Raw genomic sequence first — 20,612 nt, 5'->3', positions numbered from 1 at the left:
GGTGTTTGCTTTGTTATTATGTGTTATGGAAGTAGCACGCGTGGGCTTGTATTAGGTAGATGATCCTGAAGCTTGTTAGCATAAAAAAAAAGGCATGATCGGTTCGAGACATGCTGTTGCGCTGCATAGAGATCTCATTTAGGCAAAAGCTATTACATTGTCAGCTTTGTGATTTAGCAAATTAAACCATACGATTACATTTTGGTAGATTTAGCAAAACGAGCTATTGGAAAAAACAATTTCAAACAACTCTAGAGATGGCAAACGACTAGCCGGTTCAAGTTAAACAATATAAATTAAATGGTTTTGAGATATTCCCGGCGACATAATAGCAATGGCGTAATTTCGTTCGGACTTGCGGATGCAGGACGGCTTCAACCTAGTTAAGCATTTTATTACCGCAATTGTGGGAGAGGGCTTCATTACCGAAAGTGATGTCACAATTGACTTCATCGACTAACATGTGATATAATACATTCACCGTAACTTTAGCGACACGCCAATGTTTATTAATAGGCCAAGTTGTTTGACGTTTTGTGCATTTTCCTACAATAATAATAATCGAATCTACTACTGTAAAAGTGGAAATCGGCCTTTATTTTAACCAGATTGCTCCAACAGGACACTTCATCGTCATGCGTCAAAAACCGACGAACCCGTTTGTTGACAGTAAAGGACGAAAATTTTCTAGACGTCGTTTTTTGTTTTTCCGATATTAAAAATGCAGAAACAACTCCGTCGGCAGATGAAGCGACGCCACTTCCCACGTATCGTGGCGTGAAACAATGGTAGGACAATGTTAATACCTTAGTAAACACTACTAGACGAATGTATAGTGACTCACAGAGTACACTCGTCATAGTACTCCACAACTCTCACTATTTCGTCCGTGAGTGTTTATGTGCTCGCGTGTGTATGAGTATATTAGAATCGATATGTTATATTGGCTCGTGGACATTTCAGTTATATGACGGCAGACTTCTTCTGAACATCTAATGACTAGAAGTGGTAGGACATTTGTCAAAGAGCGACAGTCTCGTCGATGTTCGCCAATGCCACACTCACAGTCCGTGTGGATCGACAGTGGTAGTAATAATAATATCCTAAACTGCACGAGGTCACTGGACACCTTTTTAGCTAGGCAAGAGGACCGATTAGAAACGACCCGTCGATACTTAGCCTGTAACCTAGCCCAGACTATGGAAAACATGGAGGGAGCTTTTTGTGAGTCTATACGGATGCTTTCCGTTATTGTTTGGCCGAACGAGCGATCGGAGGAGCCGTTTAAGAACAAACGAGCAGCTCGCCATAATCAGCAGGGTCAGCCCGTGTCATCGTCTTGTGCACTCCGTTTTCTGAATTCGAAATAGCGCCCATCGTCGGCGACATTGCCAACGTTCGTGTTGACCAGCTTTCGTACCGTTTCTGTTGCTGATCTAGTAACAGTTCCTGACCATGTTCATGTTCAAAGGGATACACCCGAATAAAATAAGCTAACTTCGACGCTCTGTTTAAAGCCTGAATAGGCCTATTTGGCCTCTAATGAATTTGGCCATATGTATTTCCCACTGAGTCATACGGTGACCAGAGAGAACGGTGAATCGAACGACGGTAAGAGAAAGTGGGTTTTGCGAACTGCCGAAACTGCTTACATTCTGGGGTACACAGATAAGTGCGCGCAGACAGCATCACATTAGAACTTTAATACATATCCCGACCTTACTAATACGGACAACTTTAACGATGTCTACGCCAGCAACACAATAACAGTCGAGTAATTCAATGAACTTTATCGTTACTTAGCCATATTAAAACTTTAGATGAGCACATATGGCTAGGATACTTAGCCAGATATTCGGATTTCATCAATGGCCTGTTACAAGAAAGAGTCAAGTTACGTTAACTTCTATAGTACAGGCACAACAGAGATGACACGAACAAATTAACGGTATATCTTAAAGTAGCGTTTCTAACTTATAAGCGAATTTTCATAGACGAAAATCGAATCCTTACGCCAGCAATTTGCCGATTCTATCCTATATCTGGACTACTTAATAAATAACTTAATATTATTAATATTAAGTAACGGTATTTTACAAATCGAACTAAGTATTCGACATGTTTTGTTACTAAAATCGATAAGTTTTGTACCCAGATTGAGGTGAAAAGTGTACAGAATTAGTTAACTAACCTGAACTAACAATTGGAGCACAGCGAACTGTTTACCGTACTCTAGTTTATATAAATTGTTTCTAGATTTTAATCAGTATTAGTATATAAACACTCGATTAAAATGTTGTTACCAAATTCTCTCCTTGGACAATTCCTAGCTATCGTAGTAATATGTAATTTTGTAAACAAGTGGCTTTACAACTATGGCCGACATGCTACTTTTACAGATAACGGTAGCCAGCGAAACTTGTATTATTTTTACTTTAATAGCAAGAGCAGTTTTGAATAAAGAGAATAGCGCTTTGGGTGTGGCGTGGCCGTGATAGTAGGTCTGAAATTTGCATTCGTTCCATCGCTGACAAAGCAATACTTTCCTGCCATATATATGTATGTATACGTATGTATGTATGTATACATGACAGATGCTTTGCTGGTATGTTCAGTCGATTCTGTTGTAAGAAACCTTTCTCTGAGCGAGTCAAAGTCTCTTGGCTGGGAGGAAAAAAGGTTCAAGGTTTTAATATAAAGGGGTTTCTTTCATGTTTTCACTGCTACCCCAACTAATGACGTTACTCGTCTCGTTTCACATAGACGCATATAATGACTTCGTCAACTTTGTGGTCGCTTGGCCTCAAGAACTGAAATGAACGCAAGCAATAGTTGAATCGAACAGAAACAATTGCTCATCATAGATCAAAACTCTGAGTAATCGAAAATGTCTCACTGTGTCAGTTTTCTGTGATAATTATCTAAATTTAAGTAGCTCAAATTCATCATTTTCTCAAAACATAACGAAGAGCAGGACATTCGACTATATATATATATATATATATATATATATATATATATATATAACGCACAGCTTGGTAGGACTGCGTGTTTTGCGTATAAATGTGGCTTACGATAATGTATCGACGCTGGAGATGGCCTTAAAGACAGGACAAGGAGAGCAGTAGCTTGGAAGATTTTGAAACCTCTGATAGCTTTTTTTTTTTTTTGTTCATACCAGGTCATTCGCCAGCTAACAGCAAAGCGCCGCGTCTCTGAAGGATAAAATGTTGTGTGCGCCAATGCTGCTGATAGCTAGCGGGTGGGCTGATTCCGTGTCTGTCTGTCTGTGTGTTTACCAAAATGAATTGCCCCATCTACGGTACAAATAACAGTATCGACTCCATTAAAGCAGCCGGCATTATCGTTTATACAAACAAAAGAGGATTCCGAAAGAAATGTCTAAGGCTTGACATGATCAGGAGAAATAGGGTGGACGGTCGGTGCGAGATGTTTGTTGTGGCTGTGGTGGTACTCTATCGTTCGTTTTTTGGTGCGTTTACCGCGGCTGATCGTGCTGATGGGTACGCGGGTACGCTCTATGGGCACTCGGTAAGGGGATATCAGAGAGTTTAGCCCAAACAAGATCAACACTTGTTTAGTAATGAAGGTTTCCCGCCGCACATAATTAATAAAAATATAGAATGCATGTAAACGCACGTAGCTAGGGGGTAGGGCAATGTGAGGCTTTGAAAAAGGCTATGTTTTTTTCTAGCGACGCCCAAATCTTCGTTCGTGCGATCACGAGGGCAAACAACCCAGAACAAACTTCATCGGGCAAACAGGCGCCGATAAGATTTGGACGAGCGACGCCACAAGCGATTAGTGATTGTGAGTCAACAGAGCGAGAATCAATATATAGTCTCGACTTGTTGGAATGGAACAGGAGAGAGAGATCTACGTGAATCACAGCGAAGATAGGTTTTATTACAACCTATGAAAAGCTTTTAAAAGCTCACATAGTCACTATTGAATAATCTACCCGGATTTGAAACTTTAATTGAAATCTACTGTTCTCCATCTGATCGAGAACTATCCCCCATATGCGTTAAACAGTTGCCCATTATTTCAATAAGCTAATAATCACATATACTCCCTATTAGAAATATCCTGTGGGTATCTACCACCTAGGGGTCGCTCAAATACAAAGAGATGGTGGACAACTTGGCTTTTGACCCAACTACTGTCGCATGACGACTAGCATATATTGCGGCTCTTACTTTGCCTTGATCCGTCCATAGACACCCTTATTACTTGCTTGCTAAAAGAAGCCATCTTGTGCTTGTTACTGCCGTTCACTGTTTCCGTGTGTTTCGTTTATGATACTCGAGTGCCGTTTCAATTCTACATCTATAGGTGGATTGACAAACATATCTTGCGATAAAAACATTGCATAGTTGTACTCAAATACTTTTCTCCATATATGTATATATATGCACAGCGGAATATGCAAAACGACACTCACTGCGATAGATGTTCTATCGGTTAGTCGATGGGGAAAGTTGATTGGCAAAGCAATATAGAGAGCTATCAGTCACGAGTAACAGGGCGCACTAAGCTACCAGCTGCTGCGACAGCTGCCTCTTTGGATAGAACAATACTTTACACAATAACCGCGTCTGTTTCAAATTAATGTGTAAATGAAACGAGTCCTATAGAAGCGTCGTGAAATTGGAGAGTGGGCCTCCGCTCATATAGACGGCAATGTGATATTCGATTACATGCATATAGCATGCAGGGGTACACACAAGGCACCGGCTAGAAATCAAAGGTTACCAAACCTACGTGCACTCCAATCAACCAACACGATAGAATCCTGCTGAAATCAAGGTAGAATTATACACACTAGTTTTCAACTATACTCTTACAATATCTATAATACGTTTAAAAAACTGATTTGAAAACAGTGATCGATAGAGCCTTCGTATATTTCAACCCACCTCTAAATCTCGTCGTATATTTTTGTGGCATCGTTAGGTTTTTTAAATGGATAGGTGTTCAGCATGTTCACGCAGCCTTGGGCTTTTCTTTTGAGCATTTGCCTGTCGGGGCTGATACAGGGTCGTAGCTTGCTTCCATCAGATTTGTGAATTGATTCGGCCTTTGAGCAACGTATTGGCTGTAAAATTATTACAAATGCGCCCTTTTCTATGGTTTCAATAGAATACAAACATGTATTAAGAACAGTTTTTTTTCAGTTACTCATAAGCAGGTAATATATCTAGCTTTTCTACACTTAGTTGCTCGCCGGCAGCATTCGTCCAAACTATGGAGAACAATTAAGGTCAACTCTGACAGCAACGCCAGTTGCTGTCTGAAATTGCATCCCATGACACTTATGATCTTTATATATTTCAATTTAGAAAAAGGAAACTTGTTCATAGCAAGTATAGTATAAGGAGAGGGCGGAACAAAAGTTTAAGGATAAACAGAAGGAATTATTCCCTGTAAGGTCAAATGGCGTTGGCTCTTTTCCACGGAACACTTATTTCGAACACAAACACACTAGCCAGGTAATCAAAAAAGGGTGTTGGCATCAGCTAGACCAACAGAGATTACCGTTAAGGTGGAAAGAAGTTCGCCAAAGGACAGGGAGCATGGCTTGACGTAATGGCATAACGATAGGCTTATAGGTGAATTTAATCCATGGTGGCTGTTTATTACTATTATTTTCGGTATCCTTCGTTCCACTTGATCAGAATTGTGCGCCTAAGTATATTACGCTCTGTGCCGATGCGGTCAGTTTTGTTGATATGCGCACGTTCGATCTCATAGGTGCTTTGTCAGCTCTTATAGTTGTTAATTCTGCTATTATTATTATTGATGGTGACAAATCAAGTTATTATTGAAGTCTCTATAGCGAAAGAGACGACGCGGACAAAGTGAACGAGGGCGCTAGATGACGTCAGCTCCTGCTGTCCGTGCTCCAACCGCTACCGCCCTGTCAATAACAGAGTAACAGGCACATTCTGTCGGCCGACAAGACAGCCGTAAGAAAGCAAAGATTGCGTCTGTTATGCTCGACGTAATAATAAGTACAGTAGCATTACCACCACTCATAGTGACAAGAAACTGAGCGAACGTTTGCGGTCGCGCATTTATTTGTGCATGTGCGTATGTTGCTAAACGTGACGTCATTGGAGACAACACTTGTCACTAGATGGCGGTGGTCGCGCGAGCAGTTACTCGTGCGCGACCACCGTCATACTCGAGCGCTGTTGCTGTTAGCCGGCAACGTCGGGCTGAACTAGCCCCAGTTCTTACGAAGTCAGCCCAGTTGCCCTAAGATGACGATCAACAACAGTCGCTGTTAGCGCCGCGCTGTCCTCTTCTAGTGCTATCGAGCGGCGAACGCCAAGCAAGCAACGCATGACTCCAATGAAGGCCATTTGTACGACATCGAAAATTTCACAGAGGTAAAATTACATATATAATTGGTGACAAAAAATTATTGAAAGATGGAGATCACCTGTTGACGATGTAGTCCGTAAGACAAGGAAAAGATCGCCGGAGTAGTGGGTGTATTTGAATATAGATAGAACTTGGCGTATTAACATAGCAGCGTGCGATCATTCTGTGACCCCAAGTAAGTGTTGACGAAGGGTTCTATCATGTTCGTACTGACGGTAAACACCATAACAAGCAAACTATTACTCGTATAAACAGAAGAAACGCCGCAACATTTAACGGAGTGAGCTAATACAAACAAAGTATCTATTCAGCCTAATTGAGCCTAAGAGAGTTAATGTTGTCGGAAAGAGCTTAAGCTCAAATTAGATCAGCACCCCGATACCGGCGACCTTTGGAACAATTGGCAATATTCAAATAACCTTTCAGCGGAATCACTTTAAGCTCCATGCGGAGAAAGGCCCGACTGGCGAAACTACTTTGTAGCTTGAATCATCGTCCCTTTTAGAACTACATGTACACAAACCTGCATGCACAGAGAGCCCTTCCCTCCCGTCTAGAAGATTACACCGTCTATCTGCATACAGTGAACTAAAAAGCGATTAAAAAAGGATCAGTCTGTATGGCCTCAAGCAGAGTTCGCTTGAAGGCGCTACACGAGTTCAACTGCAGAACATAAGAGAGTTCTCGCTAATTTCTCCTCTTCAGCTTGGAGTCTGTCTATCTTCCACACGTTTTTGCGAAGTGTTACTTGTTGCAACTTAATGCGTTGCATTTCTTTCTGTATGGCTATAGTATGTGCCTTGCGTTTACGGCGACAGTGTTCGACGATCTACGCTGTCATGCAAACATGATGCCAACTGTTGTCAAGAGGGCAAATCTCGTCCAAAAATTGTAGAGAGACTTGTATCACAGCTGGCCGGCCTCCTATGCGGATCCTCTCTGCTGAGGAAAGCAAACAACGAATCTAGTAGCGACCGCGTAGCGACATGTTATTGTTTTGTGCTGCTCCAAATGAATAAAACATCGTCAATTATCAAACGATAACAATAGTAGAGCTAAACTTTACCGACGCAGACGCTTGTACGTTGTGTTGTTTCACAAACAATATACGAAACGTATTTTTCTTATACTCCACAGTGTATTCTATATATATATACGATCAGCTGAGCACGACAATAGCCGTCTACCGTACAGGGGTTGGGTGTAGGATCGAAGCCGTCTTGTCCCGACATAAACGAATTATAATTTTAATGAATGATAGCGAGGGAAGCGTTTGTGTGTGACTGTCAATGTATCAATCAATTAGGGAATCTTTGATTATTCGGCTTTTGAAACAGTCTCGTAGTTTAATCAAAATCAGCAGATGCCAGGATAAACGATCATTTCAACATGGCTTTTGAAAACAGACATATTTCTTCGTACCGTGCTTCTCGCACTACAGCTAACATTGCAAACTGATCTCAATGTACATGACTCACATCGGACAGCTAACAACAGTGGGAATTAGGCTATGACATTAGTTAGCGCAGAGTAAGAATCACGTAAATAAGTTCCAACGAGCAGGTTCGTTCGATTTTTGCACGCGACGAACTTCGCTGCGTCTATGAACTGGTTTGCAGTTTGAAGTATCTAGAGAATACGGAATGAAATCTGGTTTCAGGTACGCTTGCCTTCAAGTTCTACGGGTCGACGTGAACATAATTTCCATTAAGTCATCCACCAGTAATATTTATGAAATATCCTTTCGACACACTGTTCGTAACTTATCTGTTATATCATAAAAGCAAACTCGCAGATAATAACGGTTGTACCCGGGTGAAGGTCATGGCTAGGAGCCGTAACGATCCAAATCCCTGGCTGCCGAAATGGGTACGGTAATATTATCATCACCAAAATCCACCCCAAACGATGTTGCCCAACGAACGAGTTTCGTAGTGATAATTTGCCGTAGAAGGATGCTGACTATTCAATACCATGTAATCATACATATATTAATTAGATCAATTCGCTTCTGATGGTATATAGGCGTCAACGCAGTTGACCATTGGCAATATCAGCAAGCAAAACCCAAGATTAACTTTAAGTTACAACGCCTAATAAAGAGAATAAACTATGAATAGGAAACGTGTTTCTAGAAAAAGTAATTGATCAATCGTATTATTAAGCGTAAGCGACCAATACAGGTCTAATTAAAAAATCATTATTTGTCATAGGTCTATCTATTATATAAAGCGATCTTTTTAAACCTCACAGATTTATCTCAGCCGATCCGTGAATCATTCAGCGGGGTCTGCCCACTCCAGCATTACGAATGAGTCATATTCGAACCATCTTCGGCGTCAATCAATCAATCACAAGCGTAAAATTACTATAATGTTCCGGCCGACGTGATCGCTATCACCCTTATTAGTATTATTATCTCCTAGCACCTTGTTTGCAATCGAACATACGTTCCTGCATCAATTGCTAACAAGCAATCACGATAGCGCGAATGCTACATTTCTGGGCTGGCTTGTGACAATGCCTGGTACAGGCTTCATTAACTATCGATTTTCAAAGAAGTGCCCCACCCCGTCCCGCCCAGTAGACGGCGATCTCGGTACTGGAGAAGGCGATGAAGGGCCTGCATCGTAGCCAGAACGGCGCTCTTAATGGGCAAGGCACGTGACAGAAATATGGGTCGGTACCGAAGTTGTCTCCAGCCGCGAGTGAGCGCTCGTCATTAGTGACAACACAGCGTCGCGCCGCAACCGAAAGCATTTCTAGTCTGGTGAAGTGCTACAATCCATTATCCGCTCGTTTTTAGGCCCACTGGATTTTCTTGTAAATGTTGTAGAGCTGCTGATCATTATCGTCGTTGGCAATTTTATGTTTAGGCTTCTTTCGGCAATAACTTGTTTTGTACTCACCCTTGTTAAGGAAAATACTATGAGATCACATTGACCACAAACTGTAATAGACGTCTGGGGAATATGGTTTACGTCGGATTGCTATTTCTATATGGTTCGGCTAGTTTAAAATACGGTCTTCAGGGGTACACGGCGCACCCGAGTGTGTGAAAGGCTTGCCAAGTAGAATTGATCGACAAGTTCTTGAGTGAGACGGACGGAAGTGAGGACGCTGTGAAATTCAGGTGGCATATATTCGGCTATCGTAATGCGAATGCCAAGTGTGTATAGAAGAGAGGCATCAGCAGAAAAAGTAGGTCTTTAATTATTAAGTCCGATGTGTAAGCCAATAGTGCTAGATCCACGTGAAAAACCGCTACAGCATGTAAAAGTAGCAAATTAGACTGAAAGATAAAATATCGATAAACAAAGTGCACCAAAATTGAAGATAAGCGGCGGTAATAGTTCCGTTCAGTTTATGAGTAAATGCTTGTTCTTTCCGCGGCACTATTCCGTTTTTCTGCTGCCCTTCCTTGTAGAGGCTGTGGGAACAGTCAACGATAGATTTTGCAGAGAATGAATGGTGTCCGCAGCCCCGGAGAAAGCCGATGGGACTAGTTTAATGGGGTAAGCTATTAGAATTGCTTCTGCCGGGCATACTAAGCAAACCGCATTAAAGAAGTCAGGTTTGTCGCAAAGCAACTGTCAGCGGTAAGGTGGGTCAGCGGTGGGGCTGGGTCGCGTTGACACCAACTAGTCTGACGAACAAGGTACCAATGGAGGAGGGAAGCACTCAGCTCGTAGCCGTAGCGATGGTGATAGCGTTTGTTGCTGATTTCGCTCATATTAAGAGGAGTAGCGGTAACTCGGTCATTGTCGGAGTCATCGCGACGAAGGTCCTGTACAACGAATGTAGGTTGCATTGCTGCACGCCTGCCATCACTTTATCATCATAGCGTGCACTATGGGTCTATATTTGACCCTCACTACAAATTTGTAGCACAGCATGCATCATCTAGAAGTGCTATTCGCCCAGTTTCATTTATTCAACAGGTATTTAGTCTCGGCAGAGAAGCAGCAGCAACTATGTTGAAAATGGCGATAACAACATGTGTGGATGCTACGCTCGAATAGAATAGAATTTTGCACGAGTTACGAGAATTGATGGCTTGAAATAGATGCCTGTGATCGAAATAAGGCGAAACTTACAAAAATGCTCGTCGGACGGGGAGCAATAAAAGACGATTAGAGACGACGGGGTTTAGTGCAAGTAAAGAGGACAGCGCGAGTCCACTCTGCCATTTGCCATCGGAAGTTAAAGTAGGATGACTTAGCTTTTTAGCCCTCTATCTTTGACTGCATCTCGGTTCTACTTAAATGAACAAGAACAATTCAAAGCCTTCATCAACGTCCGACTGCTATGATTGCCACCGAGCCTGGCATTCCTAGCGAGTGTCCTAGTAAATCAGACATAATTGCATTCATACATTGGCACATACATGCGCTATACTATTCTAGCGTGACTATTTTACGTACTATTCTTCACCACCTATGTCGTGGCACTGGCGTGCTGGCAGTGAAATCGGTCAATAACAGGAAGTGGGTCACGAAACTCGTATCGTGCGCGGCCCCCGCGACGCCGTACGGGACTAGCACATTTTAGCGCGATCATCCCTATTCTAGCATCGTAAGCATCAGTAGCAGCTGCCGTCGCAGGAGCTAACCCGAGATATCTGGCCGTATCCACGCTCCCTTATACTTAGCGTGAACCGCTCTCCGCGAATTTGCCGTGAATGGAAGAAGTACTGTGTGACAGTACATAGTAGGCTAAAAGAGAGGGTCGTACTTGCAGTGAAGTGGACCGAAAAACACGATAACCATAACCAGAGTGATGATGATTATGAGTGTTATTATATGCAGGCATGTTTGTCGCTTTAGTCGTCGAATCAGATATGGTGCAACTATAATGGGGCAATTCGTTAGCATCAGCAGGACGAACATGTTGAAAGAAAAAGGTCTGAATTGATTATTTCAACTACCACTTGACGTATCATATAGCGTACCATTGGACATAATGAATGGAAGACGTAATGCAGGTAAAATTCAATCAATCAGTATTCACTACTTTCTCCCCCAATAACAATACTGAAAAACGGATTGCGGTTAAAAAAATGAAGCGTTTAGATGGAACCCAGCCCAGATCAGTCAGTCACAGATGTTTCGTCTCGTTCACTATCTGTAGCATTATGCCTTTGTCATACATTTAACTTGATTAGAATATTTTTGCCTATCATGGATCCAGAATCCAGATTCTGTATGCACCACCCAGTGATAATCTACAGTTCATTATATAGCATCACTTTTTCTATGAGGTTGAAACACGCGGGATTTCCCGCGTTGACTACAGTAGCATATAACTTTGTTGTTATAACTTCGTAGAACCGTATTGGTCACTGGTAGATTAAAACAGCCAATTCGACAGTTTTATCTATCTGTCTACCATTCTATTAATGTCTGAATGTGCGGGTTTGTCCGACTCGAAACGACCCCTTAGAACGCACGGATTGGGCCGATTTTCTGTGGGTCGCTTATCTGCCAGCCTATATCTTTTGAAACTCCTATGAGCACTTCCGCTAACAAATGCCTATTAATTGGTTCCTACGAAATGAAATACCCAGATTACTAACAATACTTCCAATGAACGATTCTCTGAACATCACTCGTGTTATCAAATGAGGGAGGATGCCGACGTTACGCACTTCCTCACAGGATTTCTTGACATTTAGATTGTCACATTATAATCTACCACTAGAGGATAGCCCACTGATCATCCTTCGTCCAGACATTAACAGCTAACAGAATCAGCTGATTCAAAAAAGCGCGCAACGTATAAAGGTAAGAGCAATCCTAAAGAGGGATCTTCAGAACTAAGGAGTTAAACGAAGTTTGCGTATAACAATATATAATTCCGACGTTGCCTCTATTGATCAGCTCTTTACCTCTATACAGGTAAAGTGGGTTTAATAAGAAAATGGGTGAGAGGCGAAGCCTACGGGTCTGTCTAATCGACATTGTTACGTTCATCTAAGCCGACATCGAATTTGTCTGAATCTGATTTAGTCTGATGTGAAAATTATGTTAGCGCCCTACATTTTGTGTGCGCTGACATTCTATCTGTAACGCGTATGCCGAGGCCTTTAGCTAACATCGCGCTACATGTTTGATTCAGCAGCAACAGTATAACAGGAAAAGTGCAGGGTAATGACATGAAGAGGGCAAATAAATACATAATAATAATAATGATTGGGTAGCGTGGTATTTTGTTGATAATAGTCTCGTTGTTGATACGAATATGCTCTATCACTATATATATATATATATATATATATATATATAGAAAACTACAGTACGACATTGTTAGTTCACCTACACAGATATCCAGCGTGTCGATAAGCTAAATTCAGCAGCATGTGAGCACGCCCTCACGTTAGTTTACAAATCTGCAACTATTACTAGGGGCTGTCGTGGCATCGGCCATAGCAATTAGAAAAAATAACATCGGCAGTAGAAGTGGCGTTAATAAACTGATTGGTACACGCATTTATTGATTCAATCACGCGGTTTACACCCTCGCCACTGACCCACGCCGCTGTCTCAGCCGCCATAGTCATATGTGTATTGAGCGTGAGCGTTACGCTCGAACATCTTGAGTTGTTTGGATCATTTTGAAAAAAAAGAAAAAATATATAATAGTTTTACTGCTTTTACTGTCTTCGTCCAGCCACCAGCTCTACGATTAATAGCATCCAACATAGCGGCCATCACGTTCGAATGGTAGCAGACGGTAAATCCATCGATGGTAGCGATGTCAGCCGCACCCATCAAAGACAGTCGACGTGTTGTAGCAGTAGAGGCTGAAGAACAAGTAGGTGTTGTTACGTTGTTCGCAATTAATAGGCTATCGGTCGTGACACATGCAGCATCCTATCGTCGTTGGGAAGACCGTTATGGAAGACAACAATGGCCAACAACAATTACGACATAAAACCAAGCCAAGTCACGTAGATACGCGCACACGCACATTTGTGCGAAAATACCATTCAGTTGTATTAGACACTATAACGTCACAGTTTTGTCATTGCTTGTCTATTTAGGTTCATCATACCCAGCACCAGTAGCGACGATGGGCCGCACCACGTCTGGCTACTGGCCACCTAATTATAGTTGGGAGAGGTGTTTACTCGTCATTAATCTACCACATTTCTGATTTTGTACGATTTCCATGTCCAAATACGATGTATGCAACGCTAAGCTGCGCCACCGATTCACATTCAGAATAAGTATAAAAAAAAAAAAATAGCAAACACCTCTGTTTTTTAGTGTATGGATTTATTGAAAAATACGGTTAGCAAACACAAAAAAATTGTTGTTACTCCCGTCTTTCGGAAATTAAAATAGATAAAGCCACCCGACCTGATGTAATTTAGCTTGAAATCATTGTGACCTATGTTTGTTTAGTTCTACAGCAGCCGTGATCAAACGTTTATAGTGCAGCCGATTACAGGATAGAATAAGATCTATTTTTTTTTAGCTGAATACCGTCCATTGTTGTTGTGCTCTGATTAGGTTATTATTATTACAATTGTTATTCTATGAAGAGTGTACGTACTATTTATACCTATACATATGCGGCGATCAATATTGAAGCCTGATGGTTCCTCAAGAACTTCCGTAACATGTATAGCTTTAATTACGACCCGCAGTATAGATGACATAACAACAAATAGTCAACAACAGCGAATGCATTGGATGGTTCGTCACGATATCACCCGCATTGCAAAAATCGTCTCTAAGCGCGACTCACTGGCCTCTACTGGAAATATACCGAGGCGGCTTCAAATTTATTTTATTTTTTTAATGATGTTATTGCTGAAAGATTACTTGTACTGAAGTTGCTAAGATACTTGTCTAGACTAATCTGTTGCACACCAATGGATTTGGCCGACAGTCTGTTTTAAAATATCAAACAATATTGTGATGTCTTGTAAATAGCCGTTCGGTGTAAAAAAGTGAGATCGATAACCTCAACGGGCTACAGGCTATTACAGAAAAGCTGCGTATCCAATTTAACAAAATACGTGTGCCTTCATATAAAGCTATGCAGGCAAACATAAACTGGAAGGATAAACTGGTAGACGGGTGGATAAGGGTGATCGTAGCTGTCACACCAATGGCTACCGTTAATAGATACAACAACTGCAGATTGCTATAAGAACTATAAGTTATTTTGAAGCTATCCACTGTTCCTCGCACTATGCCTGTTTCCTTTTAGCGTTATTATGACCTTCCTATTGTAGCCTGATACCCGTTTTACAGGAAATCACTGAAGGAAATTAGCATTCTCTCGTATCTGTCGATTAAGATAGTCGATAAAAATATCAACGATTGACAAAGCCTACAAGGTGGTAACGAATCCATCGGACTTATATGTCCGTCGCTCTTGCCCCCTGCCGCACGGCAGGCCGTGTGCCCGACGTTCGTTCTCGGCTCAATTAATAACCAAATATTCTTCAATCCACAAGAAAAAATCCACCTAAAGTCAAACCTTTCTATAGGCACTGACTTTCGCTTGAGCAGATAAGTCAACTACATAGAGAAATTTAGAAAAAAAAACGCATATTCAACACGTGCGTTGCAACCGACATGATACTGAAAATTTTGCGTGTTAAAGCTCCAATTCTAATCCGTAGAATACTGCTAAACATGACGAACTTTTTATGTATTGATATTTACTATACAAATTAAGAAAAAAGTTCGGCTACACTAGAATAGTGCTTACCCCTTCAGTGACTGCAATCTGGAGACACGTTCGAGTTCGTTTAAAGGATAGTGCAAACTTTCAGTACCATCCTAGCACGATTCGAACTGTATTTGTTCCCGCACAACACCTAATCCGTACATTGCACATAATCAAAACATGCAAAAATCAATTAAAGTAATTCGCCACGAAGCGCTTGGAGATACGTTGAAGACAGACGTCGTAAATCGGCGGCACTTGCTTAGAGAGTCAAATCGGAGGGGAACTTCAGACGTAGTTTTCAGCATATCGAAGGCGGGCCAAGATTCGTATGTGCAACAACATATGCTGCTGCTGGCACCTGGAATCCATCAGCTCTTACGTCGAAACTGAACACCACAACGGGGCGCAATGGCATGGACGTTGTATAGTTGTCTACTGTGAAAAAAAGCGGACGCTAACAATGCGTGACAGTGTCACCACGAACGCAGATACGGATACCCGTAGAGACTACGGCACGTGGACGGAGGAAATGAATGTACAAGTAGGTGTCGGTGGCTAAACGGGTAGAGAGCCGACATCCGACATACTTGAAAGCGAAGCGCATGCGCCAGCTAGCGTACTCTCGCCCTTGAGGCTCTGACGTAAGTAACCCTCACCAGTATATTTCGTCAAGTCATGACGACAAAGGAAGCTTTGATCAAGTACCTCATATAGGCCTGATGATGTCATGAACTAAGGCTGACCGCTGAGTGGCCTGACAGTTCAAACGCAAACGATTCCAAAGAGGAACTGATATAATATTACAAGTTTACCAACAACATCAAAGATAGACGCAAAGTGCTCGATATACCCTCGCTCTCTCTCCCTCTCTCCCTTGTTTTTCCATCAACGTAGCCGTGAAGCTAGATGTCATTGGGAATTATATTTCACGTTATTTAGCTACGCGTTTGTTTGGATTTTAGATTTTTGGGTGTATAGTCATCTAGAACGTATTCATAGGAAGCAGCTTTTTTCTGCACAGATACAGGCTGCGTTTCTGTATTCATTGTACTATGGCAAGTGTTGATTCCGTGTCGACAAAGGGGATGCAACATCTGTTTCGATGTTTTATTCGAACAAATAGACATCTGTCATTATTTAAAAGATTTCTATTTAATATCCAACCCACAAATTTAATGAATCTTTCCTAGGCTCCCTCTCGTTTGGATAACGCTCGTCATAGGGAAGTGCTCTATTTTGTTGTCTCTTTATGGCGGTGTTGTCTCAGAGCAGTGGCTAGAGGTCATTTTCACAGTTTGATATCTGAGATGGCGGGGGCGGGGGCGGGGGCGGTGTCTATTGAAATAGATTCTAGCGCTTATTTTATTGAATCTTATATATATATATATATGGTTGACACTGGCGAATGTCACTTCATGCCGTCACGTTTTTTTCATGTTTTTTATCCGGTACTTTAGCCGCTAAGCATTACTTTAGAAGGCTGGTCCTTCCTAGGATCAAACGAACTGTGTCTACGTCCGGATTCATACGTGTACGATCACGTGCCCCTAAGCGTAGCAGATAAACACGTTACCCACTGCGCTATCACGAAGATAACATAGAAACGTGGACAGATTTACTTCTTGATCAGTACGGTCATCTAAAAAGCAAACAACGGAGACGTTACCTTCACCAAGAGCATCATGTGAATCATCGGCCACTCAGAAACTACCCGTATTCTTGTAATAATTGATCATTGCCATGACGGTTCTCACTGCATACATTATCATAATTCTAATTTATTTGCGATTTTCGTTTTATTAGCGATGATGGCTGAAAAGGATGATCCAATCACTGCAGCTTCCGAGCTAAAATGATAAACGGGCTTGAGTTTAAACGTATCACACACAGCCACGATGTTAATAACACCGAAAACATTTCTAGCTGCCACAGTCGCCGCCGTTTGCGTTCCCTGATATTGCCGCTATTATCCGGCCATATTAGATAAACAGCAGTCTGATAAACACTAACAGATAAATAGCGGTCAGCGCTATTATTTACTATCCAATTCGTTCCCATATATAATTATGATAATAATAATAGTAGTACGAAGCAGTGTTCTAACAGACAAAGTCTTCATCATCAGCAATGAATGCTGATGATGATGACTTTGTCTATATTTTCTAGATTTGAATCAGCTGCACTGTCTTTCCCTAGCCGTCAACGGATTTCATTTGCGGTGTCCGCTTCGGTGTGCGTTTTGATATATGACGGCGCAGTTATATAATAATGTTGTAGCATATGTGACTGCCTGGCGTCAGTATGTTTACATCTCCGTCTGTCTACTTTCCTGTTTGTTTGCCTTCTCTTTCATCTATCTTCTGATTTTTCGCGTGCAATTCATGGCTATCATTCGCGCGTCAGCCCGGTCAAGAGTACATGTTTCAATGTCTTCCCCCCAACTGAATGTTCTTCCCAATAGCCAACAATAATTTCTGCTGCTGTTTGGAGGTCTGGAATGGCCGATGGCCAAGGCTACCCGAATATAGTAGCGACAATGCTTAACGCTCACAGAAACCTGATAGAGATAGCATTACATCAACGAGATTTAAGCGTAGACAGCTGCCCCTTAGGGCATCCTATAACGTATCGCATATGGGCCGTTTTACTCTTTGTTTGTGCATTTTTTCACAGCTTGCAGCTGTGAGGAAAAAGAGGACGCACGAGGGACTAAAAATGTAAGAGCCATTCTGCTCACCACAACTACAAATATTTAGTATCTGAGTGTATTAGGAATAAAAGTGGCAATCGTCATCATCGTCGTGTCGGCGGTCAGCGGTCGGCTGTCATTTTCACAAAGGGGGGTTTGTTGTTTTTGTTGTTGTTGGTAGCGACGCTCGTCAGTCAGGTAGTCTGTCAAGCAGTCACGTGCGAGTGGGACTCTCCGAGCCGCTACTCCAGCTCTTCTTCCTTGTAACCCTCCAGAGCCCTAGCTGCATCTGCCCCTCTGTTCTGCTTTTAGTCGTTCCTACATTGAGAGCTTTACCCGGTCAATCCTACCGTACCCAGTCCGCACTCGGACACAAACACGCAGGGATCATACAGGCACGTTCACGGACCCAGACATCACCAACTATCTATTCCCAGTTATGTCCCGACTAACGGTGCTTGCTACTCTTCCCCTCAGCGCATCCCTTTCTCCGGTTCCCAACTCATCTCCGGGCGCCAAACAAACTCTCACTCACCGTTTTTAGCCCCGGGTCAAGGAACCTAGGTGACACCCACCTCCACCTACCCGTTCTGCCGGTAGTCGGGTCGGCTGAACTACTCAGACGCCAACCAACCGGAAGCATGCTCTCTTTTCTAGTGGTCGCCGCGGTGCTGGCGTTCGGGTTGGGGCAGGTGGTGGGGTGCCGGCCGACAGAGACAGCTCCCGTGCCCATTCCGCCCTCTCGGTAGTGCGCCGCTGCGACCGCCGGCGTCGTCATCATCAGCCTATTCATGGTTGCCGCTGTTCGTATAGTCGGCCCGTTGATCGCTACGGCGGCCCTTTTCGAGCGTGCGTCGGTCCCGGGTCAGGTGTTCGACTTGCTACCACTTGTTTCGTTTTAGGTCTCAAGGCCGTCGCTACCATCGAGCGACCAATCAAGTACCAGCAATGGAAGGGTCAGCTGTATAAAGGCCTCCAGTTGCTAAAGGTTCTTATGACAGCGGCGACTGCGGCCGCCGTAAGCGGCAAAGGCCCTGTCACGGACGCTGACTGCCTAGGTTGTTCCCGTTCAAGAAGGCAATGCAGCGATCAAAATAATAATAATAACTATTGTTCTTACAAACACATAAGCAAGTGAACGAATTATAGTAACTGTTTGGTATTGTGGCAAAGTCCAGACAAGACTTGATAGAATCAGAAAACCAAATACGAAGCAGCGAATCCTACAGTCGCTATAGGATATTGTTGAATTCGCGGTACTACAATGTGGATAACGCTACACGCACACATCTACCGGTACATTAAAACAGCCCTAATTTGATGCGTGTAGAAACTTGCGTGAATGTAACATCAGTGTCTCACAAGGCACATCCATATATCGAATGATAGAAGTATATCAACAACGGAGATATGGCGTAGAGCTAACATACGTACAAATACTGTTGTAAAAATGTTGCTATTGTTTTAGCATTATCACCTGTGCGCTGTTGTTGTTGTGGCTGTCTCTAATCGATTGTCGACTAATTTAATCTGTGCAGATTTGGCGTGATTGTGTGTTGTATTTGTTTCTGTTTTCCGATCTGGTCTGATCTTCGAACTGTGTCTTAATAGTTGGTTCGTTTAACCGAAATAAATTCGTTTATGTTCATTGACAAGAATCTTCAGACCATGATGCCATGCTGCCGTGTATATGGTTGAGTCATCACACTGCATCTAGCTGATACGCAATGCTATAATAGCTACGGCAAGCGTCATCATGCATCGATTAGGGTTAACTAAGTTGTAACGGATCGTAGTAAGACAGTTGAAATAGATGTACCATATTAGATCCCACGATCGGCTTGCCGCAGTCTGTAAACCCCATATAGTTAGAGCAATGTTGGTCTTTGCGGTGGCAAACGGTATCGCGATTAAACTATGTAGCTATATACTGTTACTGGCCGTCACAGTCTATGAAACGATTGTGATGGCAGCAGCGTACGATTCACCGGGAGGTTAACGGAAAGGAGACAAAACGGCAGGAAGGAGCGATCCTTATGTAAATAAAACATGCAGCTAAGGACCTCTTTTGACGTATACCGATTGGGAAAGGGCGCTAAAAGAAAAAAATGCCGCGATACCGATTAAAATATTCAGCAGATATGAAGAAACGGCTTCACCTATCGTAACCAAGTATGCATACACAGCTGGGATAAATACGTAATGGTTGCAAGCTTTTTTTTTTTTGTTTTTATGTATATATAACTTCTATCTCTGTTTAACGGATATTATCAATCTTGCTTCAAATTGTTTGTTGCCGTTATCGGGGTACGAGTTCGTATAGATTTTCTAAAGCTAAGAGGGTTTCTGGTTTCCGGGCGACGGTGACTATGAGGCAGAGTACATGATTCACAACGCGGACCCACAGGGCCTTAACTAACAGCTCGCAATAGTCTTACCAGAGGGACAGCGAATTGAAGTAGTCAACGACGAGTGAAGCGACGAGTAGACGAAGTAACGATCGAAATTATCCTGCCCTCCAACGAGCGAGTATCAATTCAAACGGGAGAGACCTCTGGCAACGTATACAGTTTCAATCAAACGAGAAACCGTTAGCTTCGGATTCCTTCAGCCAATCTGGTGCCCCCTCATTTGTCCAGTTAATGTTTTCTTACTACGTCGATACGTTCATCGCACTTCCGAGGTCGATGACTTCATCTTGGCCCGTTTGACTTCAGGATTCGCCGGTTGCTTGGCTGTACTATAGACAAGGAGTCTGACAGGCGATGTCGACAGCTGCGGACCTCCAGGATGAAGTAGGTGTAATAGGTTTCTACATCGGGAT

At 42.6% G+C, this 20,612-nt stretch overlaps 1 protein-coding gene and 1 long non-coding RNA gene across 4 annotated transcripts in view; one reads left to right on the top strand and one right to left on the bottom strand.

Moving 5' to 3' along the window:
* Positions 1-20,612, bottom strand: part of LOC111246753 (ribosomal protein S6 kinase alpha-5-like) — a 94,051-nt gene that overhangs the window by 36,474 nt on the left and 36,965 nt on the right. Inside the window, exon 1 of one of the 3 annotated variants that reach the window (XM_022796883.2) lies at positions 15,139-15,644. The exons of 1 other annotated variant lie outside the window; for it this stretch is intronic. Coding sequence is in view for 1 of the 2 variants with exons in the window: in XM_086983693.1 (XP_086839819.1) it covers positions 4,941-4,971 (31 nt within the window). In the remaining variant the exon portion in view is untranslated. Of the gene's footprint in view, positions 1-4,940; positions 4,987-15,138; positions 15,645-20,612 lie in introns of those variants that run through there. One more of the 3 variants, XM_086983693.1, reaches the window with a different exon arrangement.
* LOC147757018 (uncharacterized) lies at positions 5,376-7,540 on the top strand. The gene is made up of 2 exons (XR_015323814.1): positions 5,376-6,416; positions 6,838-7,540. It is a non-coding gene; the product is annotated as an uncharacterized LOC147757018 (long non-coding RNA).

Source organism: Varroa destructor, unplaced genomic scaffold, assembly GCF_002443255.2.
Source record: "Varroa destructor unplaced genomic scaffold, Vdes_3.0 BEIS01000003.1, whole genome shotgun sequence".
NCBI classification, from domain to species: Eukaryota; Metazoa; Arthropoda; class Arachnida; order Mesostigmata; family Varroidae; genus Varroa; species Varroa destructor.
Note: the sequence above shows the minus strand (reverse complement) of the source record. Positions and strands in the feature narration are given on the sequence as shown.